This window comes from Manacus candei, unplaced genomic scaffold, assembly GCF_025592945.1.
Source record: "Manacus candei isolate 608988 ecotype Guabito, Panama unplaced genomic scaffold, ASM2559294v1 h1tg000002l, whole genome shotgun sequence".
Classification (NCBI taxonomy): Eukaryota; Metazoa; Chordata; class Aves; order Passeriformes; family Pipridae; genus Manacus; species Manacus candei.
In genome coordinates, this window is record NW_026138050.1 from 15,733,636 (window position 1) to 15,753,732 (window position 20,097).

Genomic DNA, 20,097 nt, shown 5'->3' on the forward strand with positions numbered 1-20,097 from the left:
GAGGTTTAACCTGCTGAGGAGCTGGCACAGCAATCCTGGAGATGAGAGAGGAGGGATAGGATAGGATAGGATAGGATAGGATAGGATAGGATAGGATAGGATAGGATAGGATAGGATAGGATAGGATAGGATAGGATAGCATTAGGGTGAGATAGGATGGGGAAGGATAGAATAGCTTTAGGATGTGATGGGATAGGATAGAGTAGGATGGTGTTTGGGTAGGATAGCTTTAGGATGGGATAGGATAGGATAGGATAGGATAGGATAGGATAGGATAGGATAGGATAGGATAGGATAGGATAGGATAGGATAGGATAGGATAGGATAGGATAGGATAGGATAGATAGTCTGCCCATATTCTGGGTTTTACATGGGTCTTGTGGGGAATGACACAGGCCCTAAAACATGGAGTTAAATAGCCCCTACCAACTATTGAGTCAAGTAACAGGAATATTAGTAACCTGTGTGAATTGTTAATTAGGAATGAACTCCATGTTCTCAGCCTCAGTGAGTGACTCTGGCAGTGTGGAGTTTGGTGGTTTAATTACACCCTGCTCTCTGAAGCTGAATGTCCTCATTTTTCTTACAAAAAGAACAGAAGCAGCTCATTTATCTCTTCTAGCCTGTGTGTTTATATGTGCCACTTGCATTCTTGCCTCTCTCTCATAAGATGCCTGTTGGAACATTTCAGCCCCAAGTGTGTAGTAACTTAGTGCTTCCCTCTTGAAACCATCTTCTTTTTATGCTGCAATTCTTGAGCTGGAGAACAGCACAGGAGCTGAAAAGCTGATAACAATGGTTTATGATGCCTTAGTGTAATCTTTCACCATTACTTACCCACTGTTTGATTGTCAAGGGAGAAGGGTATGTAAGCACAGGCTGTTAGATTGATGTCCAGGGCCTATAATATGATCCCTGGAAGCTTTAAGCTTTAGATCTGAAGGAGTGACTGTCCTGAACTTGAGGTCAGTGCCTTTCTCGTGGAGCTGATGCACATCTGGGGCTGAGGGGGCAAATCATCAGTCTTTTCAGTGGTCATTAATGTCTTTTATTCTGGCCCAGGGAATAGATTTGGCAAACATGATAATGTATCTGATTACCCTGGTGCATCTAAGTCTGTACTGGTTAAACTGGTGTGCTGGGCTCTGGCTTTTTGTCCCAGATGTTCCCACAGGCACTGGAGTGCTGGTAATGCTGTCAAACTTAGTTACACCCTGCTAAGACAGTAAAAACGAAGAGGCCCTTATTGTCCCAGTGGGATAGAAACACTGTTCCCTAGTCCTGCTCTTTAGCTCTCCATAGGGTGAGATCGACCAGGTCTGTCAGGAATCTAAGAGAATTCCCTTTATTTTCAATTTTTAAAACTTGTTTGAAAAAATAAGTGAAGCCAGACAGTGCAAGATAATTTCTCCTCCCTGGAGTGGTTACATTCATCTTATGGCAGGTCAGATGTTCTCCATGCCAGGGAGAGCTCTGCAGACTCACTCTGACTCTGAACTCCGTGGGCTGCAGGGAACCAAGACAGAAGATCCTTTGCTCAGGGGAATAAAATGACTTGCACCCTCATACATCATCAGACAGTACTGAAGCCAAGTGGTTCGGGTTGGTATTTTCTCCATGGGAAGCACAATGACAGTGGCAACCTCTTGAGTGTCTGTGTCCAAATGTGGTGTTGTACCCACTGATTCTTCCCAAAAAACCCACTATGGGGAGCACTTTGGGTACCATGTGTGTTCTAAAGATCTGACAGGATCAACACTGATTTTTATTCTGGTGTTTTGGGTCCAGCAGGAGATGTGCAGTATGGGAGTCAACTCTCCACATTTCACAGCTGTAACTTTTCTGTGTTTCAGGGACACTTCAGGGCAAGGGAGATTTTGCACCATTTTCAGATCCTACTCCAGAGGAGCCCAGGTAAGTGCTGCTCTCAGGGCTTTGAAGAGATGCATTTGCTTTTCCTTTAGGCTGTAGGAATCTTTTCTGCTGTAGTAAAGAGCTCTGAAGAGGAAGGCATTGATCAGCAAAAGGATCTACGGAGATACCAAGAGGCATCTTGTTGCCTGGGATTCTGTTCTTATGAAATGGTGGAAGAAAGGGGAGGGAATGACAGACTTTGCTAAACTCCTACAGAAAAGGTCTGTACAGGCTATGTTCAGTATTAATTTCTAGAGGTGGGGTTAGAGAGGACGAGGCAATTCTCGCTTTAGATGTGCCTTAAGCTTTGATGTGGGAGCTCCTACTTTCTGAGGTTTCCCAAATTTGTTTAAATATGACACTGGCTTTCCCAGTGGAGCTCTTCCAGGCTGTGTTGCCTTCAAGTCAGTTCCAAAAATAGGGGTGGCTCCTACTTGTGTGTCTGAGGCAAACTTGGAACTAGAGCAGCTCAGTTGGATTGTAAAGTGCTTGTGTTCCTTAAAACTTGAGGCAGAGCCTTACAGTTTGAGTTTCTCCTCTGGGGCCTGCTCCAGAATAGCATCAAGATCCTCAACAGCACAAAAATCCTTGTGCTCCTCTGGAAAATTGCTTTTAGTGTTTTCTCACGGTTCTGTTGTTGTCCTTGTAATAACATGACAGAGGCTCTCCAAGGTAAAGTCTCCCTGAGTTTAATGAGCTACTGTATTTACCTTATTGTTTCCAAATTGGAAAACTTTGGAGAAAATTCCTCCTCTCTTAGACACCTGGAGTCAGAAGCTGCCTATCAGCCTCCTGACTGTGCTGGTATCCTGGCAGATTCCCAGCCTTTGGGAAACTTTGCCACTTTCATTTAAGCTCTTGCCACTCTTGGCTTTTTGCTCCTCGTAGGACCTTTGCTTTTGAAACTGGGAAAATCCATCTTGCTCTCTTTCCCTAAGACTTCCTGCAAATTCCCTTGTGCCACAGACATGGGAACACCTCACCTGGGATGTGAGGTTGAGATCTCTGGTGTCCTGTTCATTCATGTTTGTGCACATCTCTGGTGGTCTGGATGCTTTGAGGCAGCTCCTTTGAAGCAGAGGCCAATTTCCTGGTGCTTGCAGAAGTGCAGGGCAAGGAGTGTTGGAATTCTGCAGTGGGAGAGCCCAGGATCTCCCATTCACATGCTGAGTCCCGTGTCTGAGTTTATCTTTAAGCTTTCCTCTGCCCTTACACATTTCAGAAAAGTCTGGAGCTCTGATCACAGAATCACGGAACAGTTTGGGTTGGAAAGGACCTTAAAGCTCATCCCGTCCCACCCCTGCCACAGGCAGGGACACCTTCCACTAGCCCAGGTTGCTCCAAGCCCCGTCCAACCTGGCCTTGGACACTTCCAGGGATGGGGAGTCCACAACCTCCTAATGGAACCTGTGGGCTTGAGGCCACATCACTTCCCTCAGCAGTTATAAATGACCAGAGCCTGGTCAGTGTGGTTTGCTGGTGACTGTGAAGCTTAGCTTTGATCAGGCTTTTTTCTGAGACCTCGCTGTGTCAGATTCCCAGAATAAACTGGGAATAGAAAGCAGCAACTAATATGTCCAGAAATACCGTTTGAGAGCTTTTACCCCTGTCTGCAGCCACTGTGCAGAATCTCCCTTCAGTGTAGCCTGTGAGCTGCTCAGAGCAAGTGCTGTGTCTCCACAGGGCTGCACCCACACAGCAGAACTTGTACCTGCTGCTGCCACCAAGGGAACTGGGGCAGAGGGGGGAGGTGAAATAAGGAATGATGAGGAATTGGATGGAGAGACAGGTCTAGAAGCTGTGAGGCCTGGAGCTGTGAGGTACTGGCACAGCACATCTATGGGTTCCTGCAGCCTGGATACGACATTTGGGTGCCATAAGGTATCTGGCTGACCTGACCTCAAGCTTGAAATGGAGTGATTTTCTCTTCCTTCCTCAAAATGAAGTTCTTGACCTTCTTTGCTTTGGAGGCAATGTCCTACCCTTGTGCTGTGCTTATCAGCTTTGCTGGAGGGACTCTCACCTGAGGTTTGCCTCCTCCATCTTGCTGCCTGCCCCTCCCAAGGAGTGAGGCTGAGACAATGAACCTCATCAGCCAGGCAGGGGGCCCTTCAGGGTGAATACTTCATCAAATCATGGAATCCTTCAGGTTGGAAAAGCCCTCTGAGATCATCGAGCCCACCCATTAGCCCAGCCAAGTGACTGCCAAGGCCATCACTAAACCATGTCTCTGAGCACCACATTCTGCAGGGGGTTCGTGAACACTTCCAGGGATGGTGATTCCACCACTGCCCTGGGCAGCCTGTGACCACCAGTGGTCTGACCAGCCTTTCAGGGAAGAAATTTCCCCAGTATCCAACCTAAACTTCCCCTGGCACAACTTGAGGCTCTTTCCTCTTGCCCTTGTTACCTTGGAGAAGAGACCAAACCCCCAGCTGGCTCCCACCTCCCTTCAGGCAGCAAACCAGCCCTAAGGAGTGAGTCTGCCCAGGAGGAGGAGGAGTTCCCAAGGGAAGTGAAACACAGTGGAAAGCCTCTTGAAGACTAGTGACTGCAGTCCTTGTACTGTCTGCTTCAGGTAGCTTGGAGGAAAACTCAGATTGTTTTCAGCATGAAGTGGTTGGCTCCCATGTGGTGATACACTGATACTCCTGTATTAACAGGAATACAGGTACTGTCTCTCTTAAATAACTCCCCACATCTTTCAGTGGAAGGGGAAAGCATCTAAATTTATACTCTGAATGGTTAACCAAAGCAAGAGGACTGTTTGTTTTGAATAACAAATGCCTGTGTGATTGCAAGGATGGACTTCCAACACCTCCAGTTATTTTCAGTATGCAGAAGCTGACTCCTCTTGGCATGGCTTGAGCACAAACACAACCTGACCATTGTGGTCTTGGCAGCGAAAGAGATAAAATGCTCCTGAGTCGCCTGATTTAGAACCATGGAATGGTTTGGGTTGGAAGGGACCTTAAACCTCATTCCACCCTCCTGTCCAACCTGGCCTTGGACACTCCCAGGGGTGGGGCACACAGTTTCTCTGGGCAACCTGTGCCAGGGCCTCACCACCCTCACAGCCAACAATTCCTTCCCAATATCCCATCTAACCCTGACCTCTGGCAGTGGGAAGCCATTCCCCTTGTCCTGTGACTCCATCCCTTGTCCCAAGTCCCTCTTCAGCTCTCCTGCAACCCCTTTAGGCCCTGGAAGGGGCTCTCAGGGCTCTCTCTCTCTCTCTCAGGCTTCTCTTCTCCAGGTGAACCCCCCCAGCTCTCCCAGCCTGGCTCCAGAGCAGAGGGGCTCCAGCCCTTGGAGCATGTCCGTGGGCTCCTCTGGACCTGCTCTAACATGTCCACATCCTTCTGATGTTGGAGGCCCCAGAGCTGGATACAGTACTCCAGGTGGGGTCTCCAGGATTTGTTCAGGCCTGTGTGCTGTACTGGCTTCAGCTGTTTGCTTCCCTCTCTGCTGTCCTGGAATCATCAGGCTCCAAGACTTCTGCCGTGAGAAGGCTGATGCAAATCCCATCAGAGGCAAGAGAAGCAGCTTTTTTAACCTAAAAGCCAAAAGCTTAGGAAGAACAAATCCAGCAGAGAACAGAGATACCAGGGTGGGAAAAGCTCTGTTTGCAGTGCAGTGTGATAATTGTACCAGAACAGCTTGGTGTAAACTGGTCATGAGCAGCTTCACACTGAGAATTAGCAGAAGGTTCTTGCAGGGTAGAGGACTGAGGAGCACGAGGGGACCTTGAAGAATGAGGTTTCAGAGAGGATTTTGACAGGTTAGCTGTGAGAACTGGAGGCTGGCTCAGCAAGTTGGCAGCCCTTACCACGGTCTGAATAGCCAGTGCTTAAGAGAATACTTGGTATGAAAAGTGCTTCCAAGCCAGGGAAGCACACTGCACTTTCCCACACACTCCTTCTTGTTTTTTGAGCATAGCAGTAAGAATTGAATCTTCTAAAGTAAACCCTGGAGCGGTTGCAACGTGGAAAAACGGTCTCCAGATAGCAGTAGACCTTGGGAGTTCTCCTTTCCTCCGCAGCACAACCCTCAGACTGAACTTCAGGCTGGTTCCTCCCCAGGGGGAGGACTTGGGTACCTTGATGCCTTCTCCAGTTTCAACTCCACTTGCCTGGGTCCATACATGTGGCTTTCATGTTCAGCAGGAACCTCTTCCTCTGGAAAACATCTGCAGTAAAACAGCTTCACTGCCCTGATGAGCTAGCTCTGAACAAGGACCAGCCCCTTCCTCCAGCTGAGGCACACCAGCCGTGTTTGCCCCAGGGTTTGCTGTGAGGATCACAGAGCTCTTGCCTTCCTCCCTGTCCTGCCCAGCAGATGTGATCTCATTAGGGACACAACGAGCTCTTGGGCTCGAGGTGGAGGCTTGTGGGGGCTGCTGTGCCTGGGACCCCCCCTCCTTTTCTCTGGCTTCTCTGGGGATTGAGTTTCCACTTCATCCCTTCCCTCTTGGAGTCTGCAGGGCCAGCAGGGCCATCACTTCAGGGTCTCATTTTGGAGCAAAAGAGGAGCGTTTGTATTTGGGATAGCCAAGCGTTGGCCTCTGGGCACAGAGAGAGTGTGCAGGCCATGTCATGGAGACAGCAGGGCCAGGTAGAGATGGAAACCCAGTGGTGTTGCATGTGCAGAACCAACCCAGGGAGTCTGGAGCTTGCTGTGCTGCAGAAGGATTTTTATGTTAATTGTCACAGCTCAGGGTATGGTGAAAGGTATTTAGTGATGCTTAAAGGTGCTGCAGAAATCTTTTTTGCTCTTGGACTTGTGCTCCTTTTGAGCTTGGCTTCAGGGTTTCAATATTCCAACAGCAGAGCTGGCACGCTGATCTCGGCTGTTGGGAGCAGCTGTGGCTCTTCTGGCTGCTGTGAGCAGATGCAAACTATTCCAAGAATCATCAGAGAGGGGAAGAAGACTTGTGGTGGTGCTTCCTGATCCAGCCAGGAAGAAGCAGTGCTAGGATCATTCCTGATGTCCTCATATGCCAGCGATTTAAACTGTTCCTGAAAGTGTGGCTTGCCAAACTCTTCCCAGACAGTGTGAAAAATGCTCCCATCTTACAGCAAAGCTGCAGCCCTAAAGGAATGATGAATATTGTTGAGTTCTGCTTAGGCAGGTGTTTTGAGGAGCTGCTGTTAAGGGCTTCTTAGTATGCAGGAAGGTGGTGGATTTTTGGCAGCTCAGCAGACTCAGGTGTAGGCTCTGCTTTCTTGGTTGCAGCAAATACCTTACCTGCCTTGGGTCATTCAGATGGGGTTGTCTAGCTGTTGGAGAAGTCTGCCCTGCCTGCCAAAATATTTATCAAAAGCACAGGGATAAATAACCCCCCAGTGTGCTGTGGTGTTGGGAAATGGCCTGGCAGCAGGATGTAACTGCCCACGAGCCAAGGCCCGAGGTGCCAGCTGGAAAGCCATGACCAAATGGAGCTCCAAAAGAGCAGGAGGGACAGAGTGTTCTGGTTCCTGTCAGCACTGGATCTTCTGTTCATGGTTTGCTTCATCCTGTGGACCAGAGAAATCCAGTCTGGGGGGTCTTCAGGCTTCTTTCCATCACAGCTTTTTTCCATCAGTGGAGAATAGCAGTGAGTGACACTTCCCTGGCCACCCTGTCACCTGCCTGCACTGGGCTGAGGCCTTTGGCAGTCATGGGAGTGCTCCCAGCAGTTCCTTGTGAGATCCAGCTCCTAAAGCATCTGGAAAGTGTTTCTGGACAAGCCTGACTTGCACCAACAGTGAACACGCTGATTTCCACTCGCCTTTCAAAGCTTATTGCTGATAAACCTGGTCCAAACCTGCTGCAAGCAGGCAGAGATGGTACTTCCTCACCACCACTGTGGTTATGTGGACAGATCTGTGTGTCAGCTCCTGCTGGAAACAAATTTGGCTTTTGGCAGAGTAAGTGTCCACATGTGCTGCTGGATACAATGACTGGTGATCTCTCTATGTTCCTTGTTCACTCATGTGGAAATTACTGTCAGTGCTATGCTGAGGGTTGTGCCAATCCCAGTAGTGTGGAACAAAACCAGAATGGGAATGAACTCTGAAAATCAACTGTGAAAAGACCTGAGATGGATCTGGGGATGAGTCCAGTCCTCTTCCACCTCACACAGAAGCTGTAGGCAGGTTGGGGAGGGAAGGAAGAAAGGCTGTCGTGAGGGGTCCAGGATACCCTTGATCTGAGAAAGCTGAGTGTGGAGCTTTTACTGCATGCTGTGGGAACCTGGGGTACATAATGCTCACAAAAGGGCTTTGTGAAGCTAAAAATGGAGAGCCATGGAGAGAATACAGTGTTGACAGCCATCTAGGCACTTAGAGAGCAAATTAGGCTGCAAATGGGAAACTGTTCATTTGTCGAGTGGAGGAAATTAAAATTCTGTGCACGTTATTCCAAAGCAGACTTTAAAAAAACCTGACAGATCTTACTTGGAACTGTCTGCAGAGATGGAGCCAGCTCTCTCTGTGTGCATGGCTGAGTGCTATTCTCTCTGGGGGAGAGATGGTAATGACAGAGTGGATTTGGGATGTGTGCTCTGGAAACGTGGAGTCTGGAGCATGCCAGCACCACTTGGAAACAGTACAAGGTTATCTGGCAGCACCAGGAGCTGGCCAGAGGTTTAGAAGGCTGTGTCCTCCCTCTGCTGAGCTACAGCACAGCTGGGTTGGGCAGGATGGGGACAGAGCAGGGCACAGGCAGCTTGGCCTCGGTGTCTTCTGAACTTTCCTGGACAGTCTTCCCTATAAATGTGTGTGCTGGAGCTGTGGCGTGGCCTGGAGACCCAGCTGGCAGACAGAGTGTCATCTCCTGCTTTTAGAAATTGTGGGCTTGACCTTCCACCCTGCTGAGAACGCGGGGCTGCATTTCTGCTGATGTTTTATCCTTATTCCTATTTAAAGAAGATCCAGGCGGAAGCTGCCAGCAAAGCTCTCTCCTCCTAAAGCATATTCCTGGCAAGAGCAGTCAGCACAGACTAGGTCTTGGGTCTGTTTCTCTTGGCTAAAGGAACTTGTCAATCCAGAGATGAAGGAAGTAGACTTTATTTATCCTGCTGGCCGTTTGTCTTGGAAGGGGGTCATCAAACTCTTTGCTTCGTTGTTTCCTGCCTCTCATTCATTCTCACGCGCGGCCTTGGAAGATGGAAATCAAAACAAATAGAGGAAAAATTAAAAGAAAGCTCAGAGTCTTTTTTTTTTTCAATATGCACTTAAAATGTGATGTATCCTGCTAGTAAGTATTTCTAGATGGGGCTCTTGAAAAGCAGCGTCTTTGGGTTTGTGGGATGTTTTTAATTATGGAAAATCATTACTTCCTTCTAATTTTTCCTCTCTAAGTGTGGAAGAAACTGACCCTTTTCTCCTCCAAAACAAAAACAACCTCCAGTTCTTTCTGAGTGTGACATTTTTGGGCTGTTCTAGAAATGGCACTGCAAAAAAAATTACAAACTCTAGGCATGAGCTCCAGATTTTCTTTGGAGGACACTGAAGATGCTTCTCCCATCCCACAGATACTTCTGCCATTATGAAAATGGCAGGTGCCTCAGAACAACCTGAAACCCACCCTTGGAAGGGCTCACTCTTCATGTTGGGCTGTCAAACACAAAAGCCAACCCACTACACCTGACTTGCCTTTTGTGCCCCCTCCCCTTCTGTTTTTGTACATTTGAGCCTCTGTGCAGAAGGTGCAGATGTGGAGATGTGGGTGGGACAGGGAGGGCAGAAACAGCAAGTGTTGCCTTGGGAGGACCTACCCTGGGGTGGAAGCACCATGCAGTGAGGTTGGGACTAAAGCTGAAAAATCAGAATTTTCTAGAGTAAGGAATCTGAATTGTTCTAAAATTATAAAATTGGTCAGGCTTTGAGAGCTGCTTGTTCTGAAAGAGCTGAGAGAAAGACAGACAAGGTCAAGGCACACGCAGTGCACTGGGGGAAGGCTGCTGTTCCTGTGGGGCAGCAGTGCCAGCTGCAGATGTGACTTCACTGGGAGGGAGGATTCAGGTGCCTTCGTGGTTCAGATGCCAGTTTATCACTCCTGTGTGCTCCACATCTCACGTTGCTGATTATTTTTTCATAAATTTGAAGTGTATCAGATACAGGCTGTACAGGCTGCCCCTCACGGGCTTTGGCAGCAGCAGGGATTTTGGGAGGACTGGATAGCTGGTGTTTCCCATCTGTGTAGCACATCTTCCATTTCAGGGAATGAAGGAGCAACTCCACAGATAGGTGAGGGTGCTTTGGGGTACCAGGACAGATGATGGGCAGTTTGTCAGCTCCCTCCTTCCCTGGGCTGAATCCAGGCACCTCAAGGACCAGGCTGCCAGCTGAGCCCTTCCTTTGCCAGTTTAAGCTTGTGCTGGGGCCTCACTGGAGGGACAGCTGTTCCTCAGGATACCCCTGATTCAGGGAGGACTGGTTTGCTGAGCTTGCTGCTCAGTGATCTGGTTTGTTTTGCCCTTAGCTTGTCTTGCTGCTCCTGGGTTCCCTTTCATCCAGTGCTGCCTTCCCAGCTGGATTGTCTCCTCTCTCAGCACGAGATCATCTGCTCCTCCCTAGTTCCCATTTCAGGGCATCTTCAACTGCAATTCTGCCAAGTCAGCTTGGAGTGCCTGTTGTCACTTGGAATGTCCTTGATTGCAAAGAAGAGAGTGACAAGAAGTCAGAAAAATAAGAGGGGGGCTGGAGAAATGCTGCTGCTGAGGACAATTCCCTAAATGCTGTGTGTGCCTAGCCGGTCCCGAGCGCTGCCTCGTGTGCCTGCAGGGCCAGCACTGCCCTCATGTCTGTCCTCAGCAATGCTCTGCATCGAGCAGAGCTCCTTGCTGGGAGATGCTGTGGACCCGAGTGGTGGCCACCAGTCTGGCCATGCTCCTGGGTCCTGCTAACCAGGCTCAGGGTGAGGTGGAGACTCCAAGGAGCTGCTCCTGCCTTGGGTTGTGCCAGTCCTGGGCCAGCACCACTGTGCTGCACCTCCAGAGGTGACTGGGAAGCGAGTCATGGATGTGGGTGGTGTTCAGGGACAATGGAGGTGGGCCTGAGGATGCTGTAGGTACCTCTTGGCAGAAGAAAGGGTTGTTCTGTCAGTGTGCCAGTGACAGTGGGAGACACCTTCAGCAAAGCCCGGGTGGATCCCAGTCCTGAGAGCTCAGTCCTGCAGAGATGCTGTGGGGCTTACTGGCATCATTCAGCTTCTTCCTTGTCAGCACAGGGCTGACAATGAAACTGTTCTGTAGAGGGAAAACACTCTGAAGAGGGGTGTGCTTGATTAACTCTGTCCTGCCCTGCTGCCTCTCTGCCACTGACTGCAGCTCTTCTGTGTAAGGGGAAAGAAAAAGACTGTTTCTGCCTCAGTGAGCTTGTATCAAATTTGAGACAGGAGAAGGGTGTTTTGCTCCTCCAGATACACAGTCACCAAGGCAGTTCCTGCTCCTGTGTAGAGTCTGCAGCTTTGGAAATGATTTGGAGGATGCCAAAGCCAAAACAAGAGTAAAACCTTCCCTAATGACTTGGGAGTGCATTAGCACAGTCCTGTTGTCTCGATTTTTGCCCTATCAGCACACAAATGGTGCAGCTGGAGCAACGTTCTGTCCCTTGCCCTCTTGGTTTCTGCACTTGGAGATGGTCTTTTCAGGTATGTCCCCCCCTTTTCATGTTGCCTACTATGAAACCTCCTGATTGCTTCTGATTTTCTTCCACCAGGGAATTCTCTTGGTGTACGACATCACCAATCGCTGGTCCTTCGATGGGATAGACCGATGGATAAAGGAAATAGATGAGGTAAGGGAATGGAAGAACATATGCAGGGATCTATAGCAGAAATTTGGGGAGGTATCACCTGAGGTGTCACCTCTGATATGGGGACAGGAATGGCTCTGCTATGGAGGGGACACGATGGCAGTGCAGTACTGAGCAGAGCAAAGTGATAAGTGCCTGCCCTCCACCTCTGTGTAAATCTGGAGTAGTAGGAAAGGGCTTGGGAATGGTCAAGAAAGGTAGGGAAGTTCCCTCTAAAATCACAGGATCACAGAATGTGCTGAGTTGGAAGGGACCTACAAGGGTCATCAAGTCCAACCCTGGCCCTGCACAAGAGTCACCCCCTGTGCCCCAGAGGATCAGCCAAACCCTCCTGGAGCTCTGGCAGCCTTGGTGCTGTGCCCACTGCCCTGGGGAGCCTGGTCAGTGCCCAACCACCCTCTGGGGAAAGAACCTTTTCCTGAGATCCAACCTGACCCTGCCCTGACACAGCTCCAGCCATTCCCTGGGTCCTGTCCCTGGTCCCCCCAGAGCAGAGCTCAGTCCCTGCCCCTCCTCTGCCCCTGCCCAGGCAGTTGAACTGCAGTGAGGTCTCCCCTCAGTCTCCTCTTCTCCAGCTGAACACACCAAGTGCCCTCAGTGTCCTCACACAGCTTCCCCTCCAGGCCCTTCACGAGAGCCATGATTTCTCCACTCCTTTCCCTGTTGCAGCACGCCCCGGGTGTCCCTCGGATCCTGGTGGGGAACAGGCTCCACCTGGCCTTCAAGCGGCAGGTGCCGACGGAGCAGGCGCGGGCCTACGCCGAGAAGAACTGCATGACCTTCTTCGAGGTGAGCCCCCTCTGCAACTTCAACGTCATCGAGTCCTTCACGGAGCTGTCCCGCATCGTCCTCATGCGGCACGGCATGGAGAAGATCTGGAGACCCAACCGAGGTGAGCAAGGAGGCTGCTCCTGTGGGGAAGGCTGGGCTCACGTGGAGGGATGGGGCTACCTGGAGGGGGGGGTGTTCCTGAGGAACTGTGGGAGCTGAATCCACCTGACAGGGAGAAGTGCCTTGGGCCAGACAAGCTGAAGCTGAGCCACAAGCTGCCTGGACTGGCGCAGGGCTGGGCAGCTCCACAGGGCAGTTCAGCATGTCTGGGATCTGCAGTGCTCTGGGGCATCCTCTACCTTCCCACTCACTCTGCAGGAGGCTCAGGGTAATTATCTCCCTGCTTGAAAGTACTTCAGTCAGATGGCTGTGTGGGACAAATCCAAGCATAAGCACCTCGGTCCGTGCCCTTGCCTGAGCCTGTCCCCCCGTTCCAGAGGGAAGCAGAGCAAGCCTAAGGAGCTGAAAGGGACTAAACCTCCTCCCTGCCTTCAGCAGGCAGCAGTGGGCTGGGGGATTCCATGTATCCAGGCACATGGGCTGCAGTGAGGCAAACCACAAGCAGACTTCATGTTATGTCTCAGCCTGTTGGCTTTGATGAAAAATAATCCCAGTTCCCACGTTATTCCTGGCTGGAAGTGTCCCACTGCAGTCTGAGCAGCAGGAGATCTGTGCTCCTGGGGTGACCTACCCTCCCATGGATCTTCAGCTCCTGCTCACCAGGGAGGGGGAATCCTGTTTGCCGTCCCCAGTCCCCAGATGTTCTGCCTGGGCTCCTGTCCCCGACTGTGGCACACTTGGCTGCCGTACCACAGTCTCCAGGTCACCGAGGGATGGTGGGCAGGGAATGTGCTGCATTCACGGACCTTTCCTGAACCTCTTCCAGAGGTTTTGTAACTGTGGGCTGCCTGCTTGGGAACAGATAGGGCAAAAGGAAATGACCTCAAGTTGTACCAGAGGAAGTTTAAATTGGATACTGGGAAAATGTCTTCCCTGAAAGGGTGGTGGTCAGGCCCTGGTACAGCTGCCCAGTGCAGGGTTGGGGTCACCGACCCTGGAGGTGTTCAAAAGAGGTGTAGATGTGGCACTTGGGGAAGTGGGTTAGTGGTGACCTTGGCAGTGCTGGGGAACGGTTGGAGTGGATAGTCTTAGAGGGCTTTTCCAACCTGAATGATTCTGTTTCTATGAATGGGAATCTGCCTGCTCGGGAACAGCAGCGTGGCGCTGGCGGGCGGGAGGAGGATAACGCGTGCCCTCTTGTGGCCGCTGAATGGGAATTCCCCTCCAAGGAGAGGGACTTCCCAAGGCGGGCTCACATGGTGCAGGCTGAGCTAAGAGGCTGCTGGGAAACGGGGAAGAGCGGAGTGGTGTTCTGGCTTGGTGGGGTCTCTGTGCCTGGGGGGTTCTGCAGAGAGCTGCTGCTCCCCGAGGAGGTCCCAAGGGACACTGTCCTGTTTCAGGACTTACTGACCCTGTTGCCTCTTCCCTGGGCATGCCCTAGTTGCCAGAGGATGTGCTGAGAAGCCAAGTGTCTGTCAGGAATGTGAGCCAGGCCCTGCCACCCCGGGCACTGAGCAGGGGAGGGCTGGCAGTGCCTAACCCTGTGTTGACACCAAAGCTGGTGTCTGGCAAAGCAAAAACCTCCAACAGCAAAGCTCACCTTGATTGCCCAAGCTTTTTTCCTAACCAACCTGCTCCCTAATAAAAGCTCCTATGCAGTAATTCTTGGCATATCTCCCTGAGGAGCTGGAGCTGTGCAGCGTAAGGAGGGAATAGCTGTGGGATGAGGGCAGCCCAGGAAATCTCTTGGCCCTTGACTGTGTGGTCCTTTCTCCCGCAGTGTTCAGCTTGCAGGACCTGTGCTGCCGAGCCATTGTGTCCTGCACCCCAGTCCACCTCATCGACAAGCTGCCCTTGCCTGTCACCATCAAGAGCCACCTGAAGTCCTTCTCCATGGCCAACGGGATGAACGCGGTGATGATGCACGGCCGGTCGTATTCCCTGGCCAGCAGTGGGGGCGGGAGCAGCAGCAAAGGGAACAGCTTGAAGAGATCCAAATCCATCCGGCCACCCCAGAGCCCCCCACAGAACTGCTCACGCAACAACTGCAAGATCTCTTAGCAGGATGGGCACCGGGAGCTTCTGTCGGATCCGCACCCACCCACCGATGTACAGCTGTTTGCACACCCAGCCCTTTCCCACTGGATCCTTTCGGAGGGGTTGCTTTTCCAATGGCACGCACGAGCGTTAGGAATGTGCTCACGTTCTGGCTTGGCATAGGAAGAAGCGTGGTGCCGGCTGGATCCCGCAGCGCTGCCGGAGAGAGGATCTGCCAAGTGACCCTCCAAGAATGCTTTGGGCTTTGCCTCTCGGCCTGGGGTGGAAAATTCAGCAGCTGCCAGGCTGGGGAGGGGGGAAGGGGAAAAAAAGCTCATCAAGTCTCAATGGAGCAATGGATTTAATGGAAGATTGAGAGGCTTAAGGGAGTAGGCAAGGAGAGTCCGTGCTGCAACTTTAACTCTTGGCCTCCTGAACAGATTGCTGGTGCAATAGTGATCCTTGGATGTAGACAATAAGAAACAGGGACAGGGGAATAATGACAGTTTTCACCGGGATGTTCACCTGCTGTTGCCAAAAAAAACCAGAAAACAAGGCAAGAGTTGGCCAATTGGAAAGGGGAAGGCAGCGCTCGCTGCCTTCGCTTATTTATGTAAATATTATACATATATATATATCACTTGTTTTTTAAGGGTTTTTTTAAGAAGCTGTCAGGGAAAATTTTATGCAGCCATGTAAATACAAGCACTGGATGGACTTTCCCAGTGTCAGCAAAGGGGAGAAGTGGAGGATTTTCTGATGAAAACACATAAATGCTTTAAGAGACTTTCCCTCACCCCTGGGCTCGTGGTGGCGTTTTTAAATACTATGTGTGCAGAAGGAAAGGACAATTCATGTGGAACTTGTCCCAAGCTGCTTTATTCCAATCACTCCCTAAAACTTGTGAGTGCTGATGCAGGGTGGGATGGGAGTGGATAGAGGGGCAGAGTGGAGAGGCCAGGGTCCTGGGGGCTGGGGTTTTTTGGCAGGCAGGAGGAAGAGGCAGCTCTGGGGTTAGACCGATGCCTTGCTCGCTTTGAGCCTTCTGGTTGGGGATTTGGGAGCAGGGGGTGGAAGCATTGTACCTAAAGCAGGGAAAAATGCTGAATTTTGTCCCTTATTGCTGCAAAACTTTGGCTGTTGCTTCCAGTGCCCTCCATCCAGGACACTACCCCATGTGACAGCCCCTGGATTCTGGCTGCTTCCAACTTTGCTTTCCCAAAGATGCTGCCTGAGGTTGCACTGCTGTGGCTCCTCCTGGATGAAAGTGGGAAAGGGCAGAAGTGGCCTTTCCCACTGGAGCGTGAAGGAGCAGGGACTAGGAAGGTGAGAGGTTGGGGTGGGGAAACAGCAATCCCCAGGTCCCTTAGTGGCAAAGTCACTCAGTTCTTGGGGTAGTCCCAGAAGATCAGGAGAGCAAACTGCTTTGCTCCATAGGACAGCTCCTGGATTTTGAAGGGACAAGAGCTTGGGATGGATCTTCTGTCAAGCGAGTGCACCTGCTTTCCTGGCTTCATCCCACGGCTGATCTGTGCTGGGAATTCACCTGGAAGCTGAGAAATAATGCCCAGCCCTTACCCCAGAAGCTCAGGGGGTTGGCAGTGGGGCTGAGCCGTGGTGGCAGATTCTCGTGGGTGGCCGGGGTGTGTGGACTGTGAGTACCACGGTAGGAAGTGAAGTGTACAGTGCTGCCATCCTGCCCCTGGGATCAGCAGCTCCTCAAGGCCTGGGCTGGCTCCGCTCCCCCTCCCCAAGCCGCTCCTTGCACTGTGTGGGCAGGATGAAGCCGCAGCAGCTCCTGTGCGGCCGACAGACCCGCCAGACCCGCCGTGTCCGGGCTGGACACGTCCCCCCGCGGGGACATTGCCTTCCCCCGCTCCTGAGCCCACCTGGGAGGTGCTGGAGCCTTCCCCCTCCCCTCTGCAGAACACAACAGGGGCAGGTCTCTTGGCTCAGCTTTATCTCTGCTTTATCACCCAGCTCAAGTGAGCGGGGAGAGAATTAAACCCCAGGCAGGCGGAGGGGGAGAAGAATCCTTTGTAGTGGTGCTTTGGCTCGAGAGCAAAGCCGGGGCCGGGCCCGGCGCGGTGGCACAAGGCCGGGGGATTTGGAGAACCTGTCTGGGCTGGCTGGCACCTGTTTCCCATCACTTAACACACAGCAGAAGACAATCGCTGGCTCAGCAGCCCGGGGATATACGGCCAACAGGTGACGGGCACCAAAACTGACGGCTTCTCCCGGGAAACACCGCCCGGGCACTGCAGGGCCCCGGCTGCTCCCGGCACCGGTGTGTGGGGCAAAGAGGGATGGAGGGCTCCTTCCTGACACCACCAAGCTGCTGCATGTCTCAAAACTGGCTGTACCTCTGCTTTGGTTTGGCTGTGCCACGTGTGCCACCTCCCCACACCGTTTCCCTGTGGTTGGTTTGGGTTTTGCCACCCTGTAAAGTCTCACGGATCCTGTCTGGAGTGAGGATGGATGATTTCCCTGGAGTGATTGCCCAGCAACAAACTTTTTTTATTTTTTAATTTAAAAGGAAAAGATGCTTGCATCTGATGTCAACACTAGTCTGTAGCTGCTCTCCAACACTTGTACCATTCCTGAGTTGGTTTTTTTGGACTATCCTTTTATTTTTTTATTCCTTTGTACAGTCAGTGTTGTTCAACTGATTCTACATGGTTTTGTTTTGTATAAATTAAAGTCTTTTTGTTTGTTTTGATCTACCAATTGAAAGGTGGAGAAGTTGTATCTAGTTTTGTGTGGGCTGGGAAGAGTTTGAAGGGAAAAGGTGGCAGTTTGCCCGTACCTGGGGATTTGGGGCTGCTTCTAGTGCAGAGGTGTATTGCCACTTCCAGGTCATCCACAAAATAACTCAAATTACATTTTCTGGGGAGTCTTCACAATCATGATTCCTGGCTGTGGTGGCTTTTTCCCTTTTCTGTACATGCAGAGGCTAAATCTGTTCTTGATTCTCACAGATCTGGGATAGTGAGCTCTAAGAAAACACAGAATCATTTCCAACACAGTTGGTCCCGTAGGTGGCTGGAGAAAACCAGCCTCCCCAGCAGCTTGCCAGGAACTGTGCTCATCCCTGCTCCACAGGGACAGGTTTGCAAGTAGTCAAAGCCTTAAATCCCTTCTTTGGGTCCAGGTGATCCTGGGGGAGCCGTCACCCATCCTGCCCAGACTGGAGCAAGCTGGAGGCCATCCTGGGATAAATGTGACTGAAACGGAGAGGATGCAGCACCAGTGTCACATCAGGGTGGCCCTCGGAGGCACTGGGAGCCCCAAAGAAAGGGGATTTGCTCCTGGGGTTGAGGGAGACTTCTTGTCTGATCCTTTTTTCCCAGCCCACCTCCCCTTGACCTCCCTTTTCCCCTGCCTTCTCACTTCCCTAGGATCAGATTTTCCACTTCGTACCAGACTGGCCACGCTTGTTTTAACGGCTTAAGTAGTAATTGCCGGGGCTGGGAGGGGGCAGGGGGAAATGAGATCGTGTCTGCAGCCTGGAAAACCCTGGAGCTAAGGTGAAGGCCTGGTCAGGGAAGAACCTTTTTTTTTCCCCTTTTTTCAGGGGGTTCTGGAAGTGTCTGTTGCCTCTTGCAGGGCTGAAACAAAGGCTGTGTGTGGTTTCAGGTGGGGCAGGGACAGCCGGAGCCCATTACGCCGGAGCAGCGGGGGCTGCCTGGGCCACAGCTGTCTGCCTGGGAAGGGCAGGGCAGGAAAACACTGCACAGCCTCAACGTGGTGGGAAGGCTGGGAGAGCTTCAGGGCTCCGTGGAGAAGGAGGAGGGAGCAGGTTCCTCTGGGGTGATTCAGGTCTTTCCTCACTGAGTGTGTTTCTCCACAAACACCTTCCCCAGTTGAGGTGTCTTGGGTTGGTCCCACTGTCCCTCCCAGGCTGGGAAGAGGTGGTGACCTCCATCTGACTGCAAAATGCTTGAAAATGTGGGTGTGTGTCCCCACGGGTGTGTTAGAGGGGCAGGAGTCCCCTGGGTGCAGGCGTCATTGGAGGGGGACACATGGCACTGCACCCTTCCTCCGGGACACAGTGCTGAGCTGCTCTCTTGTCTCGAAGAGAGAAGATGAACCATAACCTGGGATGAGCTCAGTTGGTTAAAACTTGGTCCTAATAATGTCAAAGTCATGGGTTCAATCTCTGTAATGGGTCATTCACTTAAGGGTTGGACTTGATGATCCTTGTGGGTCACTTCCAACTCATAATATTCTGTGATAAAACTCACATCTGTGTCTGGGATCTTTGACAGGGACACCAAAAATCCTGGTTTTGGGTGCCATGGGTGCTTGGACATTTGGAAGTGAACAGTTTAGGGGAGACTGAAGTTACAGCTGCTTCAAGCCTTGAGATGGTGAAAGTATCGTGGGCTTGGTCAGGTTTGGGAGAGTCACTTTGTCCTTCATCTTCAGCTGAAGAATCGCTATAAGAGGCTAGGTGGGTGTGAGGGTCCCAAGCTGGGTGGGGGTCCCCAGGGGTGGGTGAGGCTCTCAAGTAACTGGGAGCTGCATTTCCAACCACGCAGCACTGGCATCTCTCTGTCCAGTGCTGCACCACTGGGGTGAAGGTTCCCTGCCACTGCTTGTCCGGCCTCACGGCCTTTGGTCTCGGTGACACAGGGATTAGATGTCTTGGGCTCTGGTGTGAAACACGTGCCACCCTCAGGGCTGCTCCTCTGGCTCTGGAGAGGGGCCGTGGGGCAGGAGCTGACCCAGACCCCGGCACCATCATTGTGCTGTGACCACACAGAGCCCAGCCTGTGGGTGGGTGAAAGCTGGGCTCAGCTTTGCTGTTCCCTCCTGCACCAGCACCCTCGGGGGGACTCTGGGGCACCCCAAAGTGGCTCTGTAGCCCTGGGCTGCATCACCAGGGAGCAAGGGGCCCTGCAGCTGCCACACTGCTTCCCAGCTGGAGCAAGGTGGGTTTGTGGGTCAGGGATCTCCAGGCCTGGTGGCTGGTGTGGGTTGGGTGGGTCTGGGGGTCTCCGGGCTACCAGGGTATGCAGGGTATAGCCCCCAGCAGCTCCTAGCTGGGCTATCCTGATGCGATTCCCTGTTTGCTAAACATCAGCCTTCCTGAAAGTGTCCCGGGGCAGCAGAACCTCCCCTTGGCAACCATGGCTGGAGGGACCCTTGGGTGGCTGCTGGGCTGTGAAACTGGGGATCCCAGGCACAGCTATGGGACACACTCCAGCCCTCCAGGTGTGGTTGTGGCCAGCTGGTGACAGACCTGACTGTGTTTTGGGGGGTTTTGGGCCCCAGGGAGCCCCAGCATTGCCCTGGGCAGCCGAGAGCCCCCGGCAGCACAGCCAATGATGAGCCCGGGCAGGGAGGTGGCAGCGCTGGCAGGTCACTGTGCCAGGGCACTGCAGCTACACCCTGCTCACACCAGCGTGGGGGTGTCAAGGGCCCCCCCAAATTGTCTGGTCTGGGGCAAAAG

At 52.0% G+C, this 20,097-nt stretch overlaps 1 protein-coding gene across 2 annotated transcripts in view; it reads left to right on the forward strand.

Annotated features, from left to right (window-relative positions):
- Positions 1-17,375, forward strand: part of RAB40C (RAB40C, member RAS oncogene family) — a 39,043-nt gene extending 21,668 nt beyond the window's left edge. Inside the window, exons 3-7 of one of the 2 annotated variants that reach the window (XR_007903577.1) lie at positions 1,854-1,914; positions 11,619-11,696; positions 12,384-12,606; positions 14,386-15,968; positions 16,080-17,375. Coding sequence is in view for 1 of the 2 variants with exons in the window: in XM_051781681.1 (XP_051637641.1) it covers positions 1,854-1,914; positions 11,619-11,696; positions 12,384-12,606; positions 14,386-14,666 (643 nt within the window). In the remaining variant the exon portion in view is untranslated. Of the gene's footprint in view, positions 1-1,853; positions 1,915-11,618; positions 11,697-12,383; positions 12,607-14,385 lie in introns of both variants that reach the window. The other variant, XM_051781681.1, reaches the window with a different exon arrangement.
- Positions 17,376-20,097: the final 2,722 nt, after the last annotated feature.